Source organism: Ovis canadensis, chromosome 6 (genome assembly GCF_042477335.2).
Source record: "Ovis canadensis isolate MfBH-ARS-UI-01 breed Bighorn chromosome 6, ARS-UI_OviCan_v2, whole genome shotgun sequence".
Lineage (NCBI taxonomy): Eukaryota > Metazoa > Chordata > Mammalia > Artiodactyla > Bovidae > Ovis > Ovis canadensis.
The window spans coordinates 120,000,019-120,012,472 of record NC_091250.1 but is presented as its reverse complement, the minus strand read 5'-3'; the positions used below and the strand labels follow the sequence as shown (position 1 = coordinate 120,012,472).

The 12,454-nt window shown below is 52.8% G+C and overlaps 2 protein-coding genes across 6 annotated transcripts in view; one reads left to right on the top strand and one right to left on the bottom strand.

The window, feature by feature from the left end:
* The window catches only part of EVC (EvC ciliary complex subunit 1), a 93,821-nt gene extending 88,303 nt beyond the window's left edge, over positions 1–5,518 (top strand). Inside the window, exons 18-21 of one of the 4 annotated variants that reach the window (XM_069593229.1) lie at positions 408–534; positions 1,857–1,950; positions 3,018–3,129; positions 3,600–5,518. In XM_069593229.1, coding sequence (XP_069449330.1) covers positions 408–534; positions 1,857–1,950; positions 3,018–3,129; positions 3,600–3,681 — 415 coding nt within the window. In that variant the 3' untranslated portion in view covers positions 3,682–5,518. Of the gene's footprint in view, positions 1–407; positions 535–1,856; positions 1,951–3,014; positions 3,130–3,596 lie in introns of all 4 variants that reach the window. The other 3 variants (XM_069593228.1, XM_069593227.1, XM_069593226.1) reach the window with 3 other exon arrangements.
* A 3,175-nt stretch (positions 5,519–8,693) lies between these two features.
* CRMP1 (collapsin response mediator protein 1) overlaps positions 8,694–12,454 on the bottom strand; it is a 66,428-nt gene continuing 62,667 nt past the window's right edge. For both annotated transcript variants that reach the window (XM_069593232.1, XM_069593233.1), the window contains exons 13-14: positions 11,858–12,023; positions 8,694–9,743 (exon numbers count right to left, since the gene is read on the bottom strand). In XM_069593232.1, the coding sequence (XP_069449333.1) occupies positions 9,652–9,743; positions 11,858–12,023 (258 nt within the window). In that variant the 3' untranslated portion in view covers positions 8,694–9,651. The remainder of the gene's footprint in view (positions 9,744–11,857; positions 12,024–12,454) is intronic.

Below are 12,454 nucleotides of genomic sequence, written 5' to 3'. Positions count from 1 at the left end.
CCCAAACTCTTTGCAGGTGTGGGACTCAGGGTCTCCCCACCACCACCCCGGCCCTCTGAGCTTCTCCTGAGCTTTCCTCCTCTCTGTCCCGCGGATGTCACCAAACCACCCTGAAGATCAAGTGAAAAATCTGTCTGTGAGACTGTAAACTTCCTAGTGTTCATCAGAGCGCATCTGTGTTTCTGATGAGTCAGTCGCGGGGCAGAGGGAGTCGAGCTGCAACTGCGTCTCGCGTGGCTTCGGTAAATCCTGCCGCCTTGGTAAATCATGCCTCTCTGTTCTCCCCAAGGGCTCGGCTATCAGTCACTAGTTCCGCTGATTCAGCAGGTCCTGGCGGGAGGGTCGCGCTGGGTCTGGTGAACCCGCCGGCAGGGCAACGCTGACGGCCGCGTTCTTTCCCCCCACAGGATGTTGGCGCAGCAGAAAAAGTTTCTGGCTCAGTTCACCGCGCACCAGCGGAGCCGCCGCGACGCGCGGAGGCGGAAGGCGAGGGTCATGGACCATCTGGAAGCCCAGCTTGAGACCCAGCTACAGGTACTTGTGAAAATGCACCTGTGCCATGTGGGCAGTGGTTTACAGGGGAGTGGAAATAGTGAAAGGCCAAGCTCGTGGTCACGTGACCCGTCACGAAGGCACAGGAGCCTTCGTGGGGACCACACCCCCGCTCCGGAGCCCCTCAGCCTCCGCAAGTCTCCTGGGCTAATGACGCATCGGCCTTGCAGCTCGATTATGACTTCGATTCCCCCGGGGTCTGCAGCGCCCAGCCTGGGGCCAGGCCCGGACCACTCATCAGCTTTGTCTGCTGATCTGAAAAGAATGAGCATCTCCCTTGTATGCGAATCGCCACCCCTCTCTCGGTGTTAAGGCTGACCTTAGCATCATTCAGGCAGCGCTGCTGGGCCCGAGGCTTGCACTTTATCTAGAATATCCAGGACGCTCATATTTCATGATGTAAAGTGGATATTTCACCCCAGAAAAATCTCCTCAGTGTGAGATGATAAGGTACGGCTAATAAAGCAAAGCTGCTGCTAAGTCGCTTCAGTCATGTCCGACTCTGTGCGACCCCATAGACGGCAATCCACCAGGCTCCCCCTTCCCTGAGATTCTCCAGGCAAGAACACTGGAGTGGGTTGCCATTTCCTTCTCCAGTGCATGAAAGTGAAAAGTGAAAGTCAAGGTGCTCAGTCATGTCGGACTCTTAGCAACCCCATGGACTGCAGCCTACCAGGCTCATCCTCTGTGGGATTTTCCAGGCAGGAGTACTGGAGTGGGGTGCCATTGCCTTCTCCGATAAAGCAAAGCAGCTGCCCTTAAAAAGAAATCAGATATTCCAGAAAGGGAGTGCTGAGCACAGTGTTGACCCATCTGAGTATTCACCAGCAGTGTGGCTACAACAACAACAGTTATATGACAGTCAGGGTGGTGACCCCTATTCCTTGAGGGTCTCCTGTAGATAGTCCCTGAGCTGAGGGCCTTACGTTCATCTACAGCCAAGAGTGGGTTACCCCTGGCATTTTACAGGTGGGGAAACTGAGGCCCCAAGGGATCAGGCAGAGGGGGGTTAGATCCTGGTTCTGTGCTGCCTTCACGGAGTCCCTCACACCTCAGTATTCTCATCTGTAAAGTGGGACCCACAGCCCGAGTGAGTGAGGACAGATGGCCAGCTGCCCCTGCATCCCACGTGCCTCAGCCACTCCAGGCCTCTCAGGATGCTTCTCAGGGAGACAGAGACCGCTCCACGTGGGAATGCTGTCCTGTCTCCACTCTGAGCGCATCCACCTCTATCTGATGGAAGGGGCTTTAGAGGCGGAGCATGGCAGAGGGAGGCCCCACTGACCCTCTCTCTTCGCATCCAGGAAGCTGAACAGAACTTCATCTCAGAGCTGGCAGCATTGGCCCGGGTACCTCTTGTGGAAAGCAAACTATTTTCAAATAAACGTGGGCTCTCAGGTGAGTCATAGGAGGAGCACCCTGCAGGCTGGCTGAGCAGGAATATAGGTTCTAGCCCCCAGGTCTGACCCCAACCGGTGTGTGACCTCAGCACCACATGTACCCTCTCTGGGCTTTTTTGTCCTGTCTGTAGATGAGCAGGCTAGACTAGGATGCCTGCTGGACCCCTGGCCCTCCAACCTGCTATAAGTCCGCTCAGCAGTCGACTCTCATCTCTGACTCCATTTCCCCATCTGTGAAATGGGAATCATTAGTCTTTCTCCCCCTGCCAGTGGAAACTCCAGTGACATCACAGGTGTTGTGGCAAGAAGAAGGTGTGTAAAATCACAGAAGGCCAGGGACTTCCCCAGCAGTCCAGTGGTTAAGGCTCTGCACTTCCCAGGCTGGGGGCGTGGGTTCGATCCCTGGTCAGGGAACTAAGATCCCACATGCTGTGTGGAGGAGGGAAGGATATATGTGCTCAGTCGTGTCCAACTCTTTGCCACCCTGTGGACTATAGCCCTCCAGGCTCCTCGTCCATGGGGATTATCTAGGCAAGAATACTGGAGTGGGGTGCCATTCCCTTCTCCAAGGGATCTTCCCCACCTAGGGATCGAACCTGAGTCTCCTGCATTGCAAGCAGATTGTTTACTATCTGAGCCACCAGTGAAACCCCTTGCTGCGTGGCATGGGCAAAAAAAACAAAACAAAATTCAAAAATTTGGGGAAATGCTTTAGAAAAAGAGATCACAGATCACAGGAGGCTATTAAAAGCTACAGTGCCAGCGCTGTGTTCTCAGGTTCTCACTGCTTTGGGAAGCTGCCAGGCTAGCTGGATGTGGGATAAACACAGCAGGAGCCTGACCGACTGAGTTTGAATCCCGGCTCGGCCACCTCCCGGCTGCGTGGGTTTGGGCAAGCTCTCACCTCCCACAAGATCTCAGTTTCCTTGTGAGTTAAGCAGGTCCAAGAGCAGTAGGTACCAAATGCACTTGGCCCCCAGAGCTCCCCAAAGAGTGCCAGGCTGGGGTGAAGCGAGGCCAAGAGAAATTACCCGAGCCAACGTCTGGTTCATGTGTCTTCAGCAGAGAAGCCCTTGAGGACCAAAAGGAAGAAGCCAGCACCCCGAGAGAGAGGGGACACTGGGGGTCCCCAAGATGATGACCCTGCCTTGGGGGGCCCCACATCAGGATCACTCAGGTACAATGGGGCCCTTGTTGGTCTCCTAAACCTGGGTGGGAAAACCGGCATCTCTTGCAGGTGTTGACTCAGGTCCAAGAACTGATGGTGATGACGGGAAGTCTTGGTGCTGTTGTTAGTGTCCAGTTTGGCTGTGTTAGCCATGATCCATCAGCATCCAGCCAGAATAGCCAGCAATCCCAGGCCTCACCAGGGCTACTGGGTTTAGACACTTCAGGATTGGCGGTAGGGTGGATCCGTCCTGGGGCACCACAGTCCTCTGAGCATGGATTTCTTGTTCTTTGTGGCACTCGGATGGCCTCCCACCGAGCACAGGGGAGCTAGGAGTTTTGTTTCTTAACAGCCCATGTCAACATGCCAACTGTTTCAACAGCCCATCACTGCCTTTTCACGTGATCAGGTTGGATGCACTACGACAGACCTGGAATCATTGTTCTGACCAACTGCATTTCTTCCCTATTTTTAAGCAGCAAAAGGCCGAGCCAGCAAGAAAGTGAAGTTGGTGATGGCGAGAATTCCAAGAAGATGCTAAAGAGAAGAAACCACCTGTAGCTTAAGGCTGCTCGGGATGGGCCCTGAAGACCTGGGCATTCTCTGAAGCCCGCTTGCCCTTCCCCCAGGAGGATTCGCCACCCCGGGGGTGAGGGGGATGATGGGGTCTTCCCTCTGCCCACCGGCTTGTGCGGGGCTGGAGAATGGATGGCAGAGTCCCAGGAAACACCTAAAAGAGTAAGGCGGACCCCACCGCCTGCAAAAGTGACAAGCTCCCAGTGTTGGGAACACATCTTTTCAAGTTTTTGTGTCCCCTCAGCTTTGAGACGTGGCTTGGTTCCTTGGGGAGCCCTTCCTTCGTGACCCTCTATAACCTCCCATTCTGCCAAGTGCTGATGCCCCCCAGACCTGCCCTCACTGAGGCTGGGTGGCCTCAGTCCCGCCTGGGGCCCTCTGCTCTCCAGCCGCCCTGTGGAGTTCTGCCGCTGGTGAAGGGTCACCAGGTGTTGATGGTGTTTTCTGGGCAAGGGCTTTTCTTCTGCACCTTCGTCACCCCCACTCCCTCTGTCCCATGCACCGTGACCACTGGTCAACCCGGATTCTCATCAGGACCCAGTCCCTTCTTTGGGCTCAGCTGGCAGCTCTGGCCTGGTCTCCATAAGGGGATCTGAGTCTCAGGTCTCATGACATAGACCATGGAACCCCTCGCCTATGGGCCTGTCCTCACCCACCTTAGGGACTCAAGGACTCATACAGGCATAATGGCACCTGCAGCAGTATCTTCTGTTGGAGACATTTAAAGTGCTAGGTTGGGGGGCCCTGCCCTGGAGTAGGAAATGGCAACCCACTCCATGTTCTTGCCTGGAAAAATTCCCATGGACAGAGGAGCCTGGCAGAGGAGCCTGGCAACCATGGGGTTGCAAAGAGTCAGATACGACTGAGTGACTGAACACGCATGCAGGGAGACCTTGCCCACCCTGAAGACTTCCTCTGAGAACCATGAGGCTTTCTGCTGGACAGCTGCCTTCCCCTAAGGAGAAATGCTTCTCCCAGAGCTGGGAATATCCAGAAGCTTCCAGACCACCCACTGCCAAGAGAGGCCATTCCCACCTAGAAAGAAAATTGATCTTTTCATTGAAATCAGGGATTCTCGGTCTCGGCACTGTGGACATTTGAGGTGAGAAAATCCTTTGGAGATGGGGGCTATCTTGTGTATTATGGCAAGTTTAGCATCATCAAAGAACCCACCTGCCAATGCAGGAGCCCTAAGAGATGCCGGTTCGATCCCTGGGTCGGGAAGATCCCCTGGAGAAGAGCCTGGCAACCCACTCCAGTATTCTTGCCTGGAGAATCCCATGGTCAGAGGAGGATGGCAGGCTATGGTCCACCGGTCGCAAAAGAGTTGAGCATAACTGAAGAGACTTAGCACACATGTGGCCTCTACCCATATTGTGGGAACATTCCCAACTGTGTCAACAAAATGTGTCTCCAAACACCACCAGATGTTCCCTGGGGGGCTGGGGGGGGGGTGGTGGGCATCATCCTCTGACCTAAGGCAGAGGGCGCCAGTCCCATGTGTGTCTGGGATGAGAGTTTAGCATTTCCATGAATTCCCAGTACACAGTGGGCTTCAGGTTCTAGGAGCTCCGGTCTCAGGGATTTTCTGGACCGACCATCTGTGGTCTGAATTTATATTTTTTAAAACCCAGGTTAGTCTCTCTTAGTCAGGAAAGAGCAGCTCCTTAACAGAAGAAGGAATCCATGCTAGTTGCATCATTTGTTAAGGTTATCTACCATAAGAGCATCCTCAAATCCTAACTGGGCGGGCACCCAGTGGAGTTCCAAAATTAACCAGCAGCTCCCTCTTGTGGCTAAATAAAAATTACCTTATTCTGCAGTCTTGTAACAAGCGATGGCAGTCTTCTGAGAACCTGGTTTACATAGAAATTACTTTTGTCATGTGCGTCCTGTGCCCAGAGGTAGTCTGGAGGCAAATGCCTCCTATGTTGGGAATGTCTGATTTGACGACGAGGGTTTGGTAACTGCAGATGCCCTGGCAGCACCAGAATCCTCAGAAAATCATGAGGAGCAAAGCAACCTCCACCAATCTTGCATGGGTGATGATTTTGCTTAAATGGAGCTTCCTTAGCCCAAGGGAATATGTCACATGTCACAGGCTGCTGGGCTGCTTGGCACAGTGTGGGGCACATTACTCTCCATGAAGGCTTGTGGGCTGTGTCTGTTTTCATCACATCCCAAATTGACTCTGGGAGTGTCTTTCATAATGGAATTGCCTCTGTGATCACAATGGAACATGGACTTCTGGAAGCCCCAGGACCCACGATGGTGGGTGCAGGTGGGACAGCCAGGTGTGGAGGAGGGCTTTCAGGCCTGACACTGAGCTGCATGAGCTGCTCACCCCAGGCCAGGGGAGAGAGGAGCGGCCAGAAGGCCCTGGGGAACACATCTCAGCCATCCTCCCTCCGTTTGGGTTGTGTCCCCAGCTCTTACAGGATGTGGGTGGTTAGAGTGATGGAAGGAGGTGAAATGGAAGGGGTTCATGAGGGACAGTATAATGACAAGTTTAGTGGATTAATTTTTGTGCAAATTTAGCCTCTTTCAGCTGAGTTGCTGGGATGAAGCCAAGGGGTATACAAGGTCAACAGACTCCTAGGATTCCTCCCGCCAGCCTGGGGTCTGTCTTGTTCTCATCACCTGAGGGCTGATCTTGCTACTGTTATAGAAGCCTCCTAACTACTCCTGCTCCTCCCTCTGCCCTGGACCACCCTTTTCTAATCTGTCCACACTTCCTAAAACACAGATCTGACTGCTGCTCTTCAGTGGCGATCCCTTGCTCTTAGGAGGAAAAAAAAAAAAACCAGTCTTTGACATAGACCACGGGTCTGGTGAGGTCTGGTGTTAGTCACCCCTCAGCCCAGCTGATGCCCTCGCCTCACCCAGCATCCAGCCTGTCTCCTCTCTTGGCCTCATGCAGGCCACACCCCCTGCCTACCACATGGCCTTGCCACATGACATTCTGCCAGGAACACTTCCGCCTCCCATCCCCTTTGCCTCATTAGCTCCTAGCCATGCTGACATCTCAACAGGGCTCACAACTTCCAAGAGTTTCCCCTGCCCTCCTTGACAATATCAGACCTTCCTCTTTCACTCTTAAGAACTGTCTCTGCTTTTTGTTGCTGGGATGGGAGAGGGGATGGTGGTAGATAACACTCTATTTCTCATCCAAGTTTGGAACCAGCTGAGATAGAGGCAAAGCAGTACACACATCTGCATATCAGCTTTGTAATTGGTGAAGCCAAACTAGGGACTCGGTATCCACAAAGAGCCTGTTCCTACATTCCCCTGAACTAAACCTGCCCACTCCTTCCTTCCATAGACACAGACATGGCCCCAGTCACAAGCCTCTTCCATGGGGTCACCCCCACAACAATAAGAGGTGTGGCAAGGGGACCCAGATTTGGCAGGGATTAGGGATGGGGTGGAGAGATGGGAGGGTATCTGGAACTTGTGTATTTGGGAGTTTCATAAAAAAGCCAATAAAATTACGAAAGATACTAAGTGAATATATATTCAGAATGAGAGATCAGAACAAATATATTTTTTAAACTTAATGAATTCCACAAAATCACAAATACCAAAAAAAAAAAGTAATTTTCTAGGTCAATGAATTGCCTAACCACTCCTCTAATTCTTTGTCCTAATGTTGCTCCACTTACTGCTGCATCTGACGGCTGAGATGTCCATGGACCAGCCTCTGGCTCTGCAACACTTGCCTCTCCTCCTTCCTGGGCACACTTCCCGTCTGGGTGCACTTCTGGTGCCAGGTGCTATGGGGCACGTTTGTGTTGGGTCCCCTGGCCTGAGCTCCAGGTCACAATGCAGGGGAGTCAGCACGGGAGTGGCCATTTGTGCCAGGATGGCTGAAGATACCTCCACTGCACATATGCCCATCCCCACTGAACACAACTCAACCTGCCCTAATGCAGATCCCAGACAAGCCCACAGCCTCCCAGGGTCACCTGGTGAACATCACTAACTTTGTGGTAAATTCACATCTGAGGAGTATGTTTCTTAAAGCCAGTCATCTCCATGGATGGAGGAAGGGAGCCAGTTAGCATGCTCAGTTCAGAGAAGAAATCAGGTAGTTTCTCCCTCCACTGGGGGAGAATGAGTAAGGAAGAGGCCGAGAGCCCCCCTGTTCCCCGCCCCCCCAGCCCCAGAGAGTGGGCACCTCTCCTTCTATGGGGACATAAGTAGTGGGAGATAAGCACTCTCTGCTCCTTGCAAAATGCCTCCTTTACAGCAGTTGGCATGGTGTGTAGTTTGGGTAATACCTGACCTTCCCCCTCTAATATATACCCACTGCATTCTCCTCACTAGCACGATGCCTAGTACAAAACAGGCACTCCTTAGATACTTGGTGGAAGTAAAAAGGGAGGGAGGGAGGGAGGAGCGGAATTTCAATTTAGTAGAAGCCTTTTTGTTCAGGAATCCTCTTCTTGCTCTCTTGCTTCATGAGTTGAAGTCCCTGGAGGAGAACTTGAAGCCAACGATTCTGAATGCACTGGCCCTCACTGTACACACCGCAATCCATACACTGCAGGGCGGCTCTGGTGTCCTGGGGCCAGGTGCTATGGAACATGTTTGTGTTGGGTCCCCTGGCCTGAGCTCCATGTCCCAGAGCAGGGGAGTTGGCACAGGAGCGACCATCTCTGCTGGAACGAGTACCATAGCACTGTGCACTGGAGCCAACCTACAGTGTGTGGCCTGCAGACTCACAGGCTTCATGTTGGTTTAGCTTGAAACTGGCTACAGTGGGAGTGTCTGCACCAGAGAAGTCGGCCCTTTGCCAGCCATCCTCCTCCTCTTCCTGTCCTTGGTCTCAGGATCTAACACTCCCCAAATCACCACCGGCTCCCTCTGCTCCCTCCTCTGTGTCCCCCACCACCTAACGAGTCCTTGTTAAAGTAAGCACCGCTGTCTGGTTACCATGAGGGGAAGGTCCAAGCATGTGCGCCCAACCAGCCGCCACTTAAATGCCAACACCCCAGTCCGGGAATGGGCCATTGATTTTATTTTTTCACAAGCTTTGAATTCAGAAATAAGAGTCACAATAAGTCAGTCGTTAAGTAAAAATGGGAGTGATTACAAAGGAAAACTATGTACAAAACTTTAAAAATCTGACTGCTCCATCATCCGCCTTGGAGGGACCAGGACACGGGCACCGGGAGCAGCAGTGGCCCCACCGTCCTCAGCCCTGAATGCGGGCGGGAGACCCCTTTCTGAGGGTGAACCTGGCTCGGCCTGCAGTCCGGAGCTGGCTGGAAGGACACACACGGACCGGAAAGACATGGCGAGCTACCGGCGCCACGGAGACCAGGGTTCCTGACACAGGACGCGGATGACGCTTCTCGGTAAGCAGGTGGGCGTGGGGGGCTCTCTTGGCTGGGAGAACCCACCCAGGATCTCACCGGGGGTGTGGGGGGTGGGCCGATGAGGACATACTTTCCTTGTGAGAGATCTGGAGTTGCCCCCCACGGGGGCTTGAGGTCTGGGCTTCGTGTCTGTCTACCTGGGTCTTCGGGCCGTCTTCCATCAGACGCACGCACGGACTCGCATACATAACTTAGTAACATGCATCAACTATCCTAGAACAGCTAGAGGGGTGCAAGGGAACCACTCGGAGAACCATGGAGCCCGTGGCGTCAGGAGTGGGAGGGAACAGTACAAGACAAGGTCAGAACCTGTGTTCACTAAGGAGGGGCCTGTGGAGACGCCATGCTCTGAGGTGGACTCAGATGAACACACGACTGTGGGCAGGGGATTTCCAAGCAAACACACCACACTAGTACCACTTCTTCCTAAACCAAAAAAAGGGAAAGAACATCATTCCATCTCCCTCCCCCCTCCATCAGTACCAAACACAACTGCAGGCTTCCAAACACTGACAGGGTAAGGGATGGACGTCCTTCCCAGAATCCTTCACTCTGGCTCATCCGTGCAGCGCCTTCACCCAAGGCTGGTGATGTTGGAGCGGCCGCCAGGGGGCGCCACGATGCGGTGGCCGGTGCGCCGCGGGTTGTTGTCATCTATCTGGGCGCCTGGGGGAGACACGGCCAGTCACTCGGAGATCTGTGGACACCAGCTCCACCGGCTGTTCATGCCTCTCGTGTCATGTCCCCATGTCAGGCCCTTGGGACATGCAGCCCTTGTCTTGACCAGCCCTCCATCCTCCCGACCCTGCAGTCCAGGGTGACCGCTGGGAAGGCTCCCTGACCTCCACGCGGTCCAGTGCTCTCTCTTCTATGCCCCACGAGGTCCCGGGGCCACCCTCCTGCAGCACGGACCACTCTGTTCTCTTTTCTTGTCTGGCCTCATGTTCTTGCAACAGGGGAAAGGGATAGTTGCTCAATCGTGTCTGACTTTGCGACCCCACGCACTATATAGTACATGGAATTCTCCAGGCCAGAATATTGGAGTGGGTAGCCTATCCCTTCTCCAGCGGATCTTCCCAACCCAGGAATCGAACCAGGCATCTCCTGCCTTGCAGGTGGATTCTTTAGCAACTGAGCTATCAGGGAAGCCTAAAATAGGGGGACAAATAATTATTGATTGCCTACTATGTGCAGGCACAGACTTGGTGCTAAAGCATATGTTGTTGAGTTCAGGGCACAGAGCAGTCCTGTGAAAGGGGTGTTGTTTTACCCCCAATTTACAGATGACGAATTTGAGGCTCAGGTCACCCATTGTAGGGGCACCACTGGAGGGCAGAAAAGCCCGAATTCTAGCCCCAAGTGGTCCGTCCCCAAAGTCCAACGTTCTCAAGGTGTTTTATGTGTTACGTGTGGGGGCACATGTGTGGGCATGCATGTGTGCCTGTGTGTGAACACTCAGAGCTGGATCTACCCACCCCATTTGCCACAGGCAGATCTGCATGGAGGTAGGGACAGCCTTTTTTGTTTTAAATCTGCAAAGCTAACCGTCCGTTCCAATCTCATGCATTCTCTTGCAGTTAAAGATTTAAAATTCCAGCACTAAGCTGTGCCGGCACTCAACGAATATGTATTAAGTAAATATTGAAAGCTGGATAATGCTGGGGAGAAGTATTGTGGGGAGGGTCCGGTCAGAAGATTTTCCTTCCAGAACAAATGGGCTCAGGGAAGGCAAGAAGGTCTGGATTGAGGGACCCCTTAATTCATGTCCCCCATTGCATGATCCCTGAATTATTGTGGTAGGTGGTCACCCCCACAATTTAAACTGGTATTTAAACTGGTATCTTCTCTCTGTCCTTCCATTCTCCCTTTTGCCAACCATACTGCCTTTCTATTTAACTGCCCTTCACTCCTGCTGGACCACAAATCAGCCCACTGACAAAACTCAGCTCTGTTTTTGTACAGCCCATGAACTAAGAATAGTTTTTGCATTTTTTGATGGTCTTAGATTTTGCCTCTTCGCTCACAAAACTTAAAATATTTACTATCTGGCCTTTTAAGAAAAAGTCTGCCAACCTCTGGACTGGACTGAGGCTGCCCAGCCATGTCTTATTCATCATCATCTTCCTAGTACCTGGCACAGCAAGTAACCCATGCTAACGCCTCAATCGAAATTCCAAGGTCCCAACACATGCACGCCTGCCCTCGTGTGGTGAGCTGATGAAACTGCAGACACGCATCCCAAGAGCCTTCGGAAAGGCTGAGGGACCACAGGAACTTCTGATTTTTGTCCACACACATTCGCTGAGCATCAAGCCCTGGCATTTTGACACTGAATGTTTTGGGGCCTTCATTTCCTCCTTAAATAAGTGTGAATAATATGACTCTACACACAGGGCTGCTGTGAGGCTGAAACAGTCATGAGCGTGTGATAAACCACCATGGATGGGACTAGCCAAAGATCCGACCCAGAAGATACACCCAGCAAAGGCAGCTACTGTGACTTCCCCTCCATGCTCAGCTTCATGGTGGACCCAAGTGCGTTAAGGATGAACACATGGACAATTTACGCAGATTCTTCATAAACCAGGGTCATGTACCTCTATGCTGCCCCCATGGACCCCCTCTGCTTTCTGCACAACCCCAGGAGGAAGGGAGGAAGGGATTCCCCCACTCCCATCTTTGGTTCCTTGGGTGTCTGAGGCTGTGGGTCCGTTTCTCAGGAGTTCCGGGCGCTGGGAGCCACTGCAGGATGGGGACCCTTGGCTGCTGTAGCTTCTCACCTGATAAGCTGAAGTTGGACTGGTGGAGGTTTCTGATGGGTGGAGGCTGGTGTTTGGAAGGCGAGGATTTGACAGAAGGAGCGGGAGTTGCATATTTGGGTGTGGCTGGCACCTCGTACACAGGCCCATCATACATGCCCCTGGGAACCCCTTGCAACCCAGAAACCTGAGAGAAGGGTGAGAAGAGCAACTGATTGACAAGATGCACATATGCATTCCCACGTGCAGGAGAGTGACCTGTGGTCTCCCTGGGAATATGCACAAGTGTGCACACACATGCTTGCACACGCGCCACACACAGGCACACATTCACATCCACCGGCATACCTAAATACACGCGCACACGCGTGTGCACACATGCATATGCACGCACACACCATACACCCCCGCTCCACATACACGTAATTCACACATATGTGTATATACACACACACACCAGCCTGGACACCAACTAACATGCATAATACACACGCCACATGCATACACACAATTTTACACATGTACGTGCATGCCTACATACATACACTAACACGCACATATAATGCACACATCACACATGCATACGTACAACCTAACACACATTCATGTAAAGACAGG